Source organism: Palaemon carinicauda, chromosome 31 (assembly GCF_036898095.1).
Source record: "Palaemon carinicauda isolate YSFRI2023 chromosome 31, ASM3689809v2, whole genome shotgun sequence".
Lineage (NCBI taxonomy): Eukaryota > Metazoa > Arthropoda > Malacostraca > Decapoda > Palaemonidae > Palaemon > Palaemon carinicauda.
This window is the reverse complement of record NC_090755.1, coordinates 19,821,700-19,837,089: the sequence shown is the minus strand read 5'-3', so window position 1 is coordinate 19,837,089 and position 15,390 is coordinate 19,821,700. Positions and strand designations below refer to the sequence as shown.

Below are 15,390 nucleotides of genomic sequence, written 5' to 3'. Positions count from 1 at the left end.
GACAAGCCCAACTCCCCCACTGTAGTGCCGAAGCACAGCAGTGGCCTCTCTAGGAAACAGTTTAGACTTTGTCATGGGATGGGATTGATCTGCTGCCATGCGAATGCTAGGCAAACTTGTTACCACTGTACTATCCAGGAGGCTTACAAGCTAAGAAATCAGCAATTTATAAGAACAAAGTAAAAATACCATTGGGGTTTACACCTCTGTAAGCATCAAGGTCCATTAATAGTTTTAATTTAACTGGACTGAAAAGCTAAACTAGTTACTGTAGCCTCAGGAAAACAGGAATGAGGAAGATAATTTTTTTTAATTACTTTGCTTACTGTCAAATACACCAGGCAAAAGGATTGCCTTTTCCTTTGGATAGTGATTTACAGAGCCATTTGGTTTATGTAAAGGAGGAACTGATAAATCTACACCAAAGAATGCCGATTAAAGGGTAGCCTGCTGCTGACGTTCCTGGGTTCTACCAGAAAGGGTTTCTATTCTTTTTAAATTATATTCCTTTTTAGTTGAAGCATATACTTTTTGAGCAACAGCTCTTAGATGGATATAGTTATTCAAAGACAAGTCTAATGTTTCCCTTCCAAAGATGGTAGACCTCCTGCTTCTCCAAAAAAGCATGTCTGCCATCATTATCGAATCAAGGTTTGTTTTTCACTCAGTATTTTAGCCCACGAGAAGCGATACTCTTATCGATTATGTTGATCAGAATCTCATTCAAGAAAAGAACAGGCTCAACACTTTTATACAGTTATTATTATTACTTGCTAAGCTACACCCCTAGTTGGAAAAGCAGGATGCTATAAGCCCAGGGGTCCCAACAGGGAAAATTGGTTGTGACTAATTCAAGTGCAAAATTTCACTCAAAATGTCATTTCAGTTTGCTTGAGATTTAATATATATCTCATAAGTATGATACATCAGGTGGATTTACTGAATCTGAAGGATATGTACTTCCAACTTGCAAGCACCCATTCATCAGTTCCCTCAGAAGTACCTCCGCTTCTTCCTCTGTTATTTTGCACCAGTTTAAGATATGTGGTTTGGACTGTATAATGCTTCTCAAGGTTCTCTCGGATTTTCACCGATAGCAGCTTAGGTGCATTTGCAAGGGATTCACCTGTTGATGCATTGGGATGTTTGGCTGATTATTTCTTCCTATATGTGGTAGCTACAAGATTAAGATCAACTTCTTGTATTTTGTCACTATCTTGGGATTATGATAAACAGGGAGAAGTTGAATCTCAGCTGATGGTGGAAGTACTTGGACATGCTGATAGACATATCAGCAGAAGTCTTTCCTTCTGATGATTGCATCAGCAAGTTTAAGGAGGTAGCACGGCCATTTCTGTCCATGGCAGTACTGACAGCTTGATGGTGCCAGTCATCTTGGCCACCTTTTCTCCCTGAAGAAGCTCGTTCTACATAGGTGCCTTCATCAGAGATCCCTTTATTGGTATTTGAAGGATCACTGGTCAGCCTACAGGGATCCCCCTACCTTTTCTGTTCCAGTGGGGCAGGAGGCTTGGGATGATCTCACCTGGTGGCTGAATGTTGATAACCTCACCAGAGGAGTCCCTGTGAATTCCCACATCTGGATATGCAGCTGTTTTCATATAAATCAAAGGACCACACTGAGCCTAACTGGTCCTCAAAGGAGCATGGTCAGAAGAAGAAAAGCATCTGCTCATCAAGATCTTACAAATGTTAGCAGTGTTTTTAGTTTTGCAAACATTCTATGAACATTTGAAGAAGCACGTGGTAATGTTAATGAGCAACAAAACCTCCATAGTAGCCTACATCAACAAGCAAAAAGGGCATTGTTTAGTGCTGCCTTTGCAAGCTGACAAAGCAGATGCACAAATGGGCAGCACTTTACCCATAGAGCTGTCAGCAGGTACATTCCAGGCAAGAGGAATGTACTAGCAGAACCACTCGGTCGTCTAGAGCAGGTTGTAGGATTGGTGTGGTTCGTGCATCTTTGTGTAGCGAAACGCTTTTTGCTCCGTAGTGTTCTCCTGGAAATGACCTGTTCACCATGCAGCTAAACAGGAAACTCCCCTGGTTTTGTTCCCGTTCGAAGACGCCTTTCAAAACTTGTGGAATCAATTGCATGCCTGTGTCTTTCTTTCTGCCTTGTCTACCTGCTTATCTATCGACTGTTGTGATAACACCAGTCCTGCCAATGACATTGATGGTTCCTAGATGGCCACATGTTGAGTGGTATCTCAATCTGTTAGCACTTCTAGTCAAAGGCCTTAGAAAATTATCCCGATGGTCAGAGAAGTTGTTGGAACTTCACGGCTGGAGACTATCCAGCATCTCTAAGCAAAAGGCTTTTCATAAGGCTCTGCACAAGAGATGTCAGAATACCCATTACAGTTGTCAGCAGCTCTCTACCAAGGAAAGTTGGTGTTGTAGAAGTGATACTTCTCTGGTCGGAGCATCTCTAGCGCAGATCCTGTCATCCTTCGCCAAGAGGAGAGCCTCTTGGTTGCAGCTATTAATGATTATTGTTCAGCCTTGAGTATGGTCTTTTGACTGAGGTATATAAACCTCTACTTTTATTGAAGGTTGTCTATGCTCATGAGAAGCTTCAAGCAGTCCTCCCCACCACGGGACCTCAGGCCCCTGGAGTGGGACGTGACCCTGGTTATCAAGGTTTTTACAGTTACTTTACCCTGTTTGAGCCTTTGAGAAATCTGACTCTCAAGACTCTCTTTTTGCTAGCTTTATGAATAGAATAGGGGAGTTGCATGGTCTATCATTTAGCCATCCACACTGAGGGGTGGAAGGAGGCTTCTCATAGTTTTGTGCCAGAGTTCGTGGCCAAAACCCAAAACCCTTCAGTGCACCACACCACATTCGAGATCTTCATGTCTTTGTGCTAGCTTTATGAAAAGAATAGGAGAGTTGCATGGTCTATTATTTAGCGATCCACACTGAGGGGTGGAAGGTGTCTCATAGTTTTGTGCCAGAGTTTGTGGCCAAAACTTAGAACTCTTCAGTTCACAACACTACATTCGAGACCTTCATACCTTCTATAAGTGAAGCATCATGTGGCAATCAAGATGAGGTGCTTTTGCATCTGATGAGAACCCAACACCTTGGTACTGATTATCAGCACCTCTTCCTTACCATAGGTTGACATGGGTTCCTCACTTAAAGGCATTGAAAGCTACATGTCTTGAGGCTCTGAATCTTTTAAAAGTATTGTCTCATACATTATGGGGAGCAGATCATATAATTATTTTAAAATTATACAAGGCCTTAATTTTTTCAAAATTTAGTTTTGGGTGTTAAGTATACTCCTCAGCCACCCCAAGCCGATTAAAGATATTAGATTAAATACATCATTCTGTTATTAGATTTTCTACAGAAGTGTCTAGAACCTCACTTATCCCAAGTCTCTTTGTTGATGCTGGAGAGTTACCTCTAGACCATTACCAAATGTCTTCCATTATTTGGTATTGGTTTAGGTTACAAAGACTCCCTAACTCTTTAGCCTTTCAGACTGCAACCTTTGTAAGGCACTCAACATACTTTGAGTTGCACCCAAAATCTCCTCAACCTTATGGCTTTTGGGTAAAACCATCATTAAAGTGTGTTGATATAATCAGAGGTAAGGTGCTTCCATTTAAGTTATCATCAACCCCTCCATGGAAATTACCAGAGATATGTTTTTGTAAATATTTTATTGGTATTAAAAAAAAAACATGACTGAATTAGAAGCTAGGTCTCTTTTTATGGAACATGTTGAATAACATAGGGAATCAATTTTTATATACACCGATGGCTCCAAATCTGATGCTGGCATTGGATTTGAAGTATAAAGTAGTTCTAACTGTAGAGGTGCACTTCCTTCAATATCTTCCATATTTACTGCTGAATTATATGGCATACTAACCACTATTAAGAAAATAGCATTTTACCATTTATAGTGATAAAAGACGTGTCCTTCAAGCTTTAGAAGGTTTTAATTCTAGTAACCCTTTAGTTTTAAAGATTTTAGAATGGCTTCCAATTATTGGCCAAAGAGGTATAACAGTTTGATTTTGCTTTGTTCCGGCACGTGTAGGTGTGTCTGGAAATGAATAGGCAGATTCACTGGCAAAGAGTGTTGCAGCCGAGTTACTACCAAGAAGGTATCCCATTCCCTGTAATGATTTTTTACCAGCATTTAAGAATTCTATTTATAACAATTGACAACAGCATTGGGATAGTTTAACCAAAAATAAGATGAGAGAAATGGATGGGCGACTACTCTTTGCCATCTCCGTATTGGTCACACTCGGATGACACGTGAGTTTCTGCTGGCTGGCCAACACCAACCATATTGCGATGACTGTTTGATACCCTTGACAGTGAGTCATTTGTTGACTGAATGCCCCACTTATACCACAGAAAGAAATAGATATCTGTTAGAGGCTTGGGGTGAGGATGGCAGGTTCATCCTTTGCCAAGATCCTTGGACATGTGTCGTATAATGCTAGTGGCATTTTTAAATTTATATCAGAAGCAGGTCTTCTTAATGCTATTTAACTTTTATAACATATTTACTTTCTGGTTTTAATTGTATATTCTTTTAATCTTTATTTATAATAAACGATATCGGCGTCAATGACCTTCGATGTCAGGATGCCAGAGAACTTCAAATCATTCATTCATTCCTCCTTACCATTGGCAAATTAAGAAAGATGTTGTGGAACAGAAGCTCTTTCTGGTTTTGTGAGACAATCCCTAGGGATATGCCTCAACAACTGAGAAGTTTGAGGTACCAGCCTGGACCAGGGCTCACAAAGTCAAGGGTATTGGCTCCACCCAAGTCTTCAGGAGGTAAAATGCCAGGTGTTGAAGGCTGGGGTTTGGAAATGCCAAATAACCTTCATATCCTTTTACCCAGAGGAGTATACCCTCCACTTTTGTTCTTGGCCCTTTGATGGCTGCTCAAGTAATTATGTAACCAGTCTAGCTTCCACACGGAACTAGAAACATCTTGTCTATAGTAACCTGTTAACTTGTTGATATAAATATGGAATAAAGGGGGTAGAATGACTGGCTGTTCTTCATATTTACTTTCCCTCTCGTAAGAAGCGGTTGAACTGTTACTCGCTGGATCTGACTTGATATTGGTAAGCTACACTTCCGAGCTCCATTCTTTAGAAAGCTTTTTAACTTACCTTTTAGTATGGAGGAGATACAAAATGCTATCTGTGTCTCGTCTTTGACTGCCCCAGATGAGGGGGGTATCCGATATGAAATGATTTCACATCTCCCAGTGGATACTAAGGAATTTTTATTTGAAACCCTTAATGGTTTATGTGCTTCCCATACATCTCCTGGTTCCTGGCATACTTCAATTATAATTCCCGGCCATAAGTCTGGTAATGACCCAGAACTGCCATATAGTTATAGGCCTTTAGCCTTGACTAGTTGCATGTGCAAACTGTTAGAAGAAATGATCAACAACAGACTTCTTTGGTATCTAGAATAAAAAAACCTATTATCAAACAAGCATTTTGGTTTTGGGAAGAATCAAAGTACACTAGACCCTTTCAAATGCCTTTATTAACCAAAACCAGGTGTTGGGTCTTTTTTGACCTCGAAAAGGCATATGACACCACTTGGAGGGGCGGTATTGTAAAGCAGTTGGTCTCGTGGAGTATAGGAGGACATATGTTTTCTTTTATTGAAGAAGTTTTATCAAACCGTTCAATTAAGGTAAGAGTATGGTCGGAACAATCATCGTACATGTAAGAAGAAGGTGTCCCCCAAGGCAGCGCACAGTGTGGGGATTGTAACCTGATTTGTTGTTGTAATCAATATTCTTCTCATGAGTCACCTACCTCCTAGCATATAAGGGTCACTATTTGTTGATGATTTTGCAATTTATTGTAGTGGATCATGTGTACTACCAGCATGCCAAAAGCTCCAAAATGTTATAAATCTGCTTCTGCTTAGGCATATTCTCAGGGATTCCTGTTCTCTCAGAAGACCAAAACCATTTGTTTTACTCGTACTCATAAATGATAAGAGATCCCCATCCTCTTCTTAAACTATTGTATTTTGTCATGTAAGGATAATGTCAAGTTTCTTGGTAATTTTTAATAAGAAAATGACCTATCCATCAGGGTTAAAGTCACCTAACATCTGGAAAGTTGTAAGACATTTTGATTGGGGTGGATGGGAATGAATGAGTAGGTAAGGGAGCTAAGGAAGCTTCAGGGCTACTTAACCCATCCCCCGTGAGGTGTCAATAACCTTCCTGTAACTTCCGGGGTAGCGGGGGAAAGCCCATCCCACCCTCACACTCAGTAAAGAGACCACTTTTGATTCGGCCATGGTAGAGAGCAGATGTATTTTGCTGCGCTCTTACAATAATTTCTTTACGGCTATATCAATTTTGCTTTTCTTTCTCTTTCTCGATGTGACTGTGGCTAAATGTTTGCTGAAGAAGCAATCATTTGGATTTGTCCTGGCATGACAAGGCGGCAGGTTCAGGTCAACCTCGGAGATGGCTCCTCACCAGCTTTGCCCTTAGTGCAGAGGACACGCCTGCACAGAGACATCTCCTTGCGACAAGAGTCGGGATTTGCCATCATTCTTTTGAGAGCCAGTTCTACAGGAGGAGGAATAAGTAAAAAGAGGCATTTTTCACCCCAGAGCTCTGTCTCGGAGGCTAAGAAGTCCAGAATTTCTAATCCTTTCCCTGGAACTCTTCCACTTTCCTCTATCCGTTCAGTCTCTGGGGACGATCGGGTAAGATTAATGACTACTTGACTCCTGGGCAACCGTCTGGTAGGGAAGTCCCAGTTACTTTCTCTAGCATGTGCTCAATCTGCTTCATCTTCTAGGAATTTTGGATTCAGGAATTTGTGAAAGCAGTCTTAGCCACCCAAGCTGCTCCTGTTAGGACTATGGCTTCATCGCTTCATCCCAATGATAAGGCGACAGCAGTCTCTCTCCAGGGAACCTTAGGGCTCCCTCCAACTCCAGGCGTCAGGCGTTAGAGAATGACGACCACCTTTCGTACTCCCTCTGGCCCTCAAGCCCCTACCCCCTGGCTTCAGCATCAGTACTATCAACGTCTTTGGTAAGATCAACTCCTCCAGCTCCATCTGCCATACGCACGTCATCGGTGCATGTTTCCGAATATCAGAAGCATCTGGATATGGAGGCTGTGAGGTCAACGTTGGGAATCTTCCCAACAAAGCTTCACCAGAGGCATAGAAGGCCAAGGCAGGTCACTCCGCCTCCAGGAGACGTGCTTCATCCTAGAAGCAGTAGCGAATCGAGATATCCGAGAGAGATCTCATTTTTTGAGTCTCATAGACTGTTGTCCATTAAGACACTGCTGTGCCTCTTATTATCTTCCCCCAGATCAGTCTGCTGCCTCTGAGGAGCCCTCACAGACTTCTCAGCCCCAAGAGGCTCCACGGCATGGCCGGCCCATAGAGGCTTCCCAGAAGGAGGTCAACAGTATTTTTATCTCCCTCACAGGCAAGTCCCGGGGTTGAAAGGACATGACTTTACTCCCGAAGAACTGGGCATCTAAAGTTATTGACAACCTGTTTTACAGAGCAGAATGCAACAATTAGTTGATGCTATGTCGGCTCTTACGTCACAGGTTACTCCTAGGCCTCATCGCCCTACTGAGGTACCCGGTAATGACTTTGACGTACCCCAGGCTCAACTGGGTAAGAGCTGGGAGGTGGATGTAGACCCTGATTATGATTTGGACTGTTTGTCAGGTGTACTGTCATCACCAGCCACCCCTAAGGCTAGTCACCGAGCAGGGTGGTTGGACTCCACCATCCTTCAAGTCCTGTCCTGCATCCAGTCAGTCAATGGACTTAGGAACCCAAGTACTCCATTCAAGAGTGGAGAGACGCAAAATTAGACCTCCTCAGCTGTTCCCCTAGGCCCAAGAAGCTGGGATTGAAACTTCCTTGGTCCAAATTAGTGGCTGGTTCCATAAGGAAGGTATATTCACGGATCTCTGTGAGAAAAGATTCACTTAAGGTTGGCAACTCATCTACGCTATTTCCTCCCCCATTCGTGAGGCAGAGGAAGTGCTACAATATTCTTGAGGATGACCTTTCTCCTCCCCCCTTAGACCTGGCAATGATGGCCTTGGCCCAGGGCTTTTCAGCAGAGAAGTTAACAGCACAATCTGTAGTGTTTTTAGCCCCTGGTGGTTTGAACAAGGGGAGGTTGGTAAAGGCAACCCTTCAAGCCTCTCATTAAATGGACCAGTGCTCCGGGACAGTCGGCTAACTGGCTGACACAAAGGACTTGACAGACCCTGAAAAGCAAAGATCTTTAAAAACATCATCCTGCCTGGATTCAGACCGATAGAGTTCTTAGCCCATAATGCCAACTGCGCCTTGAAGAGGCAAGACACTCCAAGTTCCTGAGGCAAATACCAAAGAAGGGGCCGTAACATCCTGGCCCTCCTCTTAGTAACAGTTAGGCCAAGAACTCCTGCACAGCTAAAAGTGCATAAGACTTCCAGGGACTCTTCTAGGAAGTTCATCACCAGGAATAATAACCCTTTAAGGGTAGAGGGTCTCAAAGATGGGGAGAGAGAGCTGCTAGACAGGGATAGAACTCCTATGGGGGCCATTCCCCCCATTTCACCAGTGGAGGATTCCCGAGGTGCAAGTGGCAATGCCACAGGGCCGAACCCTGGAGAGTAAGTGTCCTTCCGTCAGGTTATACTGTCCCATTCATCAGCTCTCCCCCTCCGCTGATGAGTCATCCAATGAGATCATTGTCTTATGTGAAGGAATCAGTGAAGTACATCGCTCTTCAGGCAGAAATCCAGACAGTGTTTAGTGAAAGGTGCTCTCCAGGAGGTCGTTGATGAGTTCAGATGCCTTCTTGTAAAGAAGGCATCTGAAGACCAGTCAAAGACCTCTCAGCCTTGAGCGAGCATGTCCTCAAATTCCGTTCAAGATGGAGACAGGCAGGCAGCAAACACTTACTGTACCAGTGTTAGCTTAGCTAATTAATCTGTACTATAGTGATATTACTGGACATATATTAGTCATATATACTACAGTATCAGTGAGTGTTGTATTAAATTGGGGATTTTGACATAGGACAAATCTATTTTTGGGTGAGATAGCCAGAAGTATGTAACACGTAATACACGTGTGCACATGTACTGTACACCTTTTGAAATGTGTTCATTCATTAATTCAATACTTCTGTGATATAAACCAAGTAAAAACAAATTAGGCAGTACTTAGTGTGTTAGTCGACTGTGTGTAGGTAATGGGCAGCGAGTTGTTAGGTTAGGAGTTATCCCACCCTAGGGCAGGAAGTATATGCAGATTCTTGATTTTCGCACTTGTCTCTATTACCTAACCCCTGCAAATATGGAGGGCTGACGGATATTTCTTTTGGTTGTTTTTTAATAGAAAAGAAAGTGCATGGATAGAATTTTAAAAGAAAAAAGTATAATTTCAGAAAAACCCATTTAAAAGATTTTATTTTACTTGATTGATAGTTTAGGTGTTAACTACTAGGCTCCTGGTCCCCTCTTACTAGAGATATCTGTTCTTATAATAAGCTAAATTAAATTATAGCAGTTTATGGGAAGGTATTCATTAGTTGCCTTTTACTCATTATTTCCAGGCACCTTTTTTGTAGTCTCTTCCATCTTTTTCCAACTACATTTTCTTCATTGAATACAGTATAAATAAACCCACATTAAACTTTAAATCGCCTTCATAATAAGGCTTGCAAGCGTAATAAAGGAATGAGTGTTAGTATTTACCCATCTAATGTAAACTCGAATGATCGAGCTTGCAAGAGAATGAAAACACACAGTCATCTGAAACGTGTTGCAATCGAGCAGCTTTAGCCGACACATCACGGGCAACAATAAAAAGTTAAGAAAATCTACGACAGGAAACTCTAGCTCTCTTATTAAAAACAAAGTTGCTTAAAAGTGCTTACTTCAGCGAGAGGAGGGATGTATCTAGAATACCTTCTCGGTTTTCTGTGTCACAGTCTAGATGCTGAAAAGAGTGACAAGAAATACGGAACTGCAAGGGGTTAGCAGCACAAGGTTCTAAAATAATTATAGAATTTAAGACTTTATGAGAAGCTCTCAACTCTAAGGCTCGGTGAATATTCAGAATTCTTCCTGAAGGATCACTATTGATTATGATCACTAGACCCAACTATGAAAGTCAGGTTTCGTGTATGCAACTGGGCAGGCAAGTCAGGCTTGCCACTCGCAAGAGAAGGCTCGCTGCCCTTCTGAGAATAACAAAGGAAGTTAAATAAGTTAAGATCTAGGCTACAAATGCTCATCATTAACATAGCTGGTAAGAGAGTATGTTATCAACTCCTCAATTAATAACTAATCTCAGTAATTTCCCTTTAACAAGAAATTACTTTTGCTCCTTGGTCATTATGAGAATCAAACTTCAGTCATTCTGTTTACAACGTAGATGCCTTTTTATTTCACAGTGAATACAGTACTGCCCAGTTCCATAAACAGTTGAACTTTAAACTTACTTTCCAAGAGAACAACTGTGTAAAACGTACTCCTCACTACGGTTATTTAAAACATAGGACTTTCCCTGAGAAGAAATGCTAACAATTTCAGCAGGGAAGACAACTTAAAATGCAATAAACACTATCACAATCTGGAAGGGGGATATGTCTTGATATCACTGCAGCAACAGAAAAACTGAACATACTATTGATGGTGCTCATTACCATTAAATACTTTACTCGGGGCATGTATCTTTTGAAAGAAAATAAAATTGTAAAATTTTAATTAGTTTTCTCGGTAAATGTTGATAAACAGATTCTGGAGGAGCAGTAATATGAACATGAGGCAAGTGTAGAAATAAATCTAATTATTAAAATTCTGTTTTTGTAACTAGTTGAGTTTGAAATTTGTGGTGGTGTCAAATTTGGGCTTTTGTACATGGTAAATGGCTAGGAAATGTTGTTAATATTTTTTCATCCTTACAGATGGATAAAGATGAGATAACTAGTTTAATAGAAGACCACTTAACGCGTGTCCGTAATGGACTTAATGTAACGGGGTTGAATGGAGGTATTGGGGCAACTACGCAGGGTCCGGATGCTATTGCCAAAATGCATCCCCCACCTATCACCACAGCCAGCAGATAACACCATGATTAATCTACAGTTGCCAGACTTGGCCCACTGCACTTCATGAAGGGCTCATTTTAGTGCATTTACCTTAGGAGACTGTCTAGGACACATTTATGGGTGTTGTTCTAATTTAAACAGCACTCGCTAATTGTTGATGTACGGCAAGGTCTAGAAGAAGCATTTTGGAGGAATTTAGGTGCATTTCAGTCAGCATATACTGGCAAGATATTTTTTGTTTATTTTTGTCACAATTTTATTTTTGGTTAATTGCTAGTGGCCTCCATAATTATTGTGATATGACCTTTTCAAGCCCTTCATAAGGTGTTATGATGAATAAGGTGCTTCCCTGCGCCCTTTTCCTTCTCTTAAGCTTAAACCAAATAGAAAAGAAATTGGTGATGAGAGTATATTTGTGTAAATGTATATACTGCTTTTGGGAGGTTAGGTTGACTTGAAAAATGAAGAGTGAATGGATCTTTTGATATCTTTTTGTCATGAGTAGTACTGTATGTTGATGATGGTGATGATGAATAATGTTCATAGTAATAATCTCCCATTGCAGTGAGTTTATTGATTTGAATGGTGAGCGTGAGTCGTTGCTGTCATTATGTTTTCTCCTGGGAGACTCGGCAGCACAATTGTATCGAGTAACCTCATGTATTTTTTTGTATATGGTGGATAGTGAATATTTTTATTGAAGGACATATCGCAATTCAGAATAAAAATAATCAGACTTAACAGTAAGGAATGAAGTGCTTGGCCATCACACTATTTGTAAGATGTTTCCTTGGCTGGTATTTCTCAGGTGCTGAAAACAGACGATGGATCTGGTGTTGATACTTTTACAAGACTGTACTGATATTAGTCAACTGCATGAATGTTATCTTTTGATTATAATGATGATTACCCTTATCCTTACATCCTCATAATCATTACCATTAGTTTTTCATTCATAATTTGCATATCTACTGCTTGACAAATTTTACTTTTGGTAATTGTTGGTAGTCCTCAATAATATTTTGTATATTTGTGACTTAGAAATTATATTGTTAGCCTTTGACTATGTTCTGGGAAATTAAGGTAGGTATAAACTTAGTACAGAGGTTATGATCCATTACTAAATTTTGTTGCAATGGGTGTACTGTACTTCGGTGTTGTAGATTACTTGGGTAACTACAGTACATTCATGATTTTAGAACCAGGCTATTGGGCTTTTTAAAATTTTATAGTATTTAATTTTAGTAGATTGCTGTGTCCAATTCAAGAGCACTTTATAACTTGAAAACCAGTTATTTGATTTGATAAAAGTTAATTGAAAAGTCATATTTTTTTTAACGAAAGGTGTCCTATTTACTTTTGAAAAATCAGAGGCATTGGCATAGTAAAAACAAATTTATTTGTTAGTTATTGGAGTTCAGTTTTCTTGAATCTTATTTATCAGCCAATTTGTCATTAACTGGCTTTTAACTTCTCTACATATTTTGTTTTTTAGCAGCAAATGGGCTCTGTTATATAATTACAAAGAACAGTTAAATGAAGTTATATTCTTACTGGCTTGGTTATTAGCTCTTTAATGCAAAGAGCATTATTTGTGAACCTCAAAAGTTCTCAGTTCCTACTTCGGCATTATTTTTAATTAAGTGATCCACACAGTACTGTCTCCATATGTAGAAGGATCTTAATAGCTTACCCTTGAATGGGGGTATATCTTAGTATTGTGGTGTGAAAATAGATCAGAAGTTCAAGTCTGGTGTGATCTAAATACCTTTTTGCATTGAGTGGCAGAAAATTATTCTTTCATAAAAGTGAGTGGGGTTGTCATAGTTTGCATCCATGTATTTAAATTTCTCAACATTTGAAATTACTTTGACAAGACAGTGTTATTTGTTTCTAATGTTTGTTGAACATTCATTGTGTATTATTTTACACCTGGTTTTGTACTGAATTACTTTCATGATTAGTATTAATTTTACATGCAGCTAATTTTTCTCATCTTTGTAGATTTTTTTCCAAAGTTAATAGTGGTGCTGAAGTAATTTCAATATGAAGTGGTAGACAAACACTTGATGTGGCACTTATTCATTCGTTACAGTATTCAACTCTATTTTGATTACAGTACCTTTGAAGATATTCATTTTACTTTGATGAAAGTTAAGAGAGTTATTCTAAGAGCACATTTGTTGGCAATTCCCAGGACAGTGATATTTTGAGTAGTTATCTTCTGAGATAGGTGCTATTATTTATCCTTAAAATTTACATGATTTTATGATGATTCAAAAAATTATAGCATTGGGGGATAATTACTTTCAACCTTGCAGTTATTTGCAAAATTACTTTCAACCATGTCTATATTTCCATTTATATCTTATGGTTCAGGACTATTTTCATACTAGTTACTGTATTGTGAAATTTTGAACATTGAAGTAATGAAATTAACATTGAACTTTGTATCAAGGTTTTCAACCTATACTATTGACATTTATTTATATTTTTTGCAGCTATTGTAAGTCACATGCACCCTGCAGAAAAGGAAAATTATTTTACCGTATACCTTTTGTGTATCAAATTTTTTGAAAATTTGTCTATTTCCAAGTGTAATGATTGATTTGTAATTGCTATCAGTTTACTAACTTGAAGTTTATATTTATACAGAAATGTGATTTAAAGCCTTATTATATAATTCCTAAGTTTGTAGAGGCAGGAGCATCATGTTATGTTTAAGGCCAGATTTTATTTTATTTAGTGGTTGGCTAGGGTGTTCATATACACCTGCAGTACCAGCAAGTTTTTTATTTTTAGAAATTTATTTGTATAGAGCTCTATCAGTAATCAGTAGATAATTTATATGATAAGTCCCCAAAATTCTATTTTCTCTTCCCCTACCCAAACACTGGCATTGCATGTCGAGATGTTTTTTTTCTTATAAGAGTGCATTAACGTATAACTATATTCCAATTAAAATAATCCAGGTCTTTTTACTGGTCTTTATAATAAAGAGGTAAGAAAATCATATCCTTTAAAATACTTTTTAATGATAATTTGTTGGAATTATCTATCTTCTCAAATGATTAATTCTTATAAAGTTTATTTCTGTATTAATAACTTTTGCTGAAGTACAGTCACCTGCAACCAAATAACACATACCCTCACAAAGATTTTACAGCCAAAGTAAGTAATATGTGACTTCAGTTGTTAAATTGTATGTGGGGTGTAATGTTATTTCAATAAAACATTAATGGAATCTTTGTAACTTGTGGGCTAGTTATCACAATTTTCAGTGTCAAGTTGAGCTTGGGCTGAAAAAAACAAGTTTTTTTTTTTTTTTTAAGGATGTTCAGATTTTACTTTTATGATATCCCCCTAGCTACATTTTTTTTTATATATAGAAATCTTTAAAAATCCAAGGCATGTAAATAATTTGTTAGCCTTTTTCCTAATGTTTTGTAGTATTAGCCTATATGGATAGCTAATGATGACATTCACACAGTATTAGCCACTGGAGTATAGGGGAAATGATTGCTTGAGCAACCTGAGAGTTAAACGAACCTCTTATTCCTGAAATCATTTACTTAGAAAATTTACTTTTTTTTTGTAACATGCACCTTTTTTTACATTTTTATTTTCTTGTAATAATTAACAGCAAAGATAACAAAGAAGAAATGGGATAATTTCTAAGCCTTAGTCACCAAGTCCAAATTACTGCTACTTTATTTAGTATGCCTGGTCTTTCACTCTTCATGAGAAATTTCCTTCAGAAGGCTAAGCAGGAATTACATGCACCAAGGAAATATCACCCTAGTGAAACTTATTTTAGGAGCCTTCATGGAGGGCTTTGTTATAGGAAAACTTCATTAACAGCCAGATTCCATCTTCTTACGTGTCACTATATCTGCTCGTGGACATTTTAAATGTAATGGAATCCAGAAGTCCTGTAAATGCTACTGGGTGTCCATTATTATCTCTATCTTTAATGCATTATAGGTTATCAGTCAATAGTATTTTTTTAACCAAGAAATGCGCTTTTACTCCTGTTACTCCATAGTACTTGTGGGTAAGTTTTAGAGCAAAGGGCATAAACTTAGTTTGTAATTTTGTGGTATTGACAGTTTTACTATAAGCAGTCACACCACTTGGAGCCTTCAGTCATTAAGTCATCTGTCTAGTCTAGTGTGGCTTGATCCCTTGATTTCCCATCCCCCACCCCCCTTTAAGAGGTCAATGTCTTACCAGCATTCTTAG

The 15,390-nt window shown here is 39.0% G+C and overlaps 1 protein-coding gene across 2 annotated transcripts in view; it reads left to right on the top strand.

Annotated features, from left to right (window-relative positions):
* Madm (MLF1-adaptor molecule) overlaps nt 1-15,158 on the top strand; it is a 310,835-nt gene extending 295,677 nt beyond the window's left edge. For both annotated transcript variants that reach the window (XM_068355007.1, XM_068355008.1), the window contains exon 12: nt 11,005-15,158. In XM_068355007.1, the coding sequence (XP_068211108.1) occupies nt 11,005-11,166 (162 nt within the window). In that variant the 3' untranslated portion in view covers nt 11,167-15,158. The remainder of the gene's footprint in view (nt 1-11,004) is intronic.
* Nucleotides 15,159-15,390: the final 232 nt, after the last annotated feature.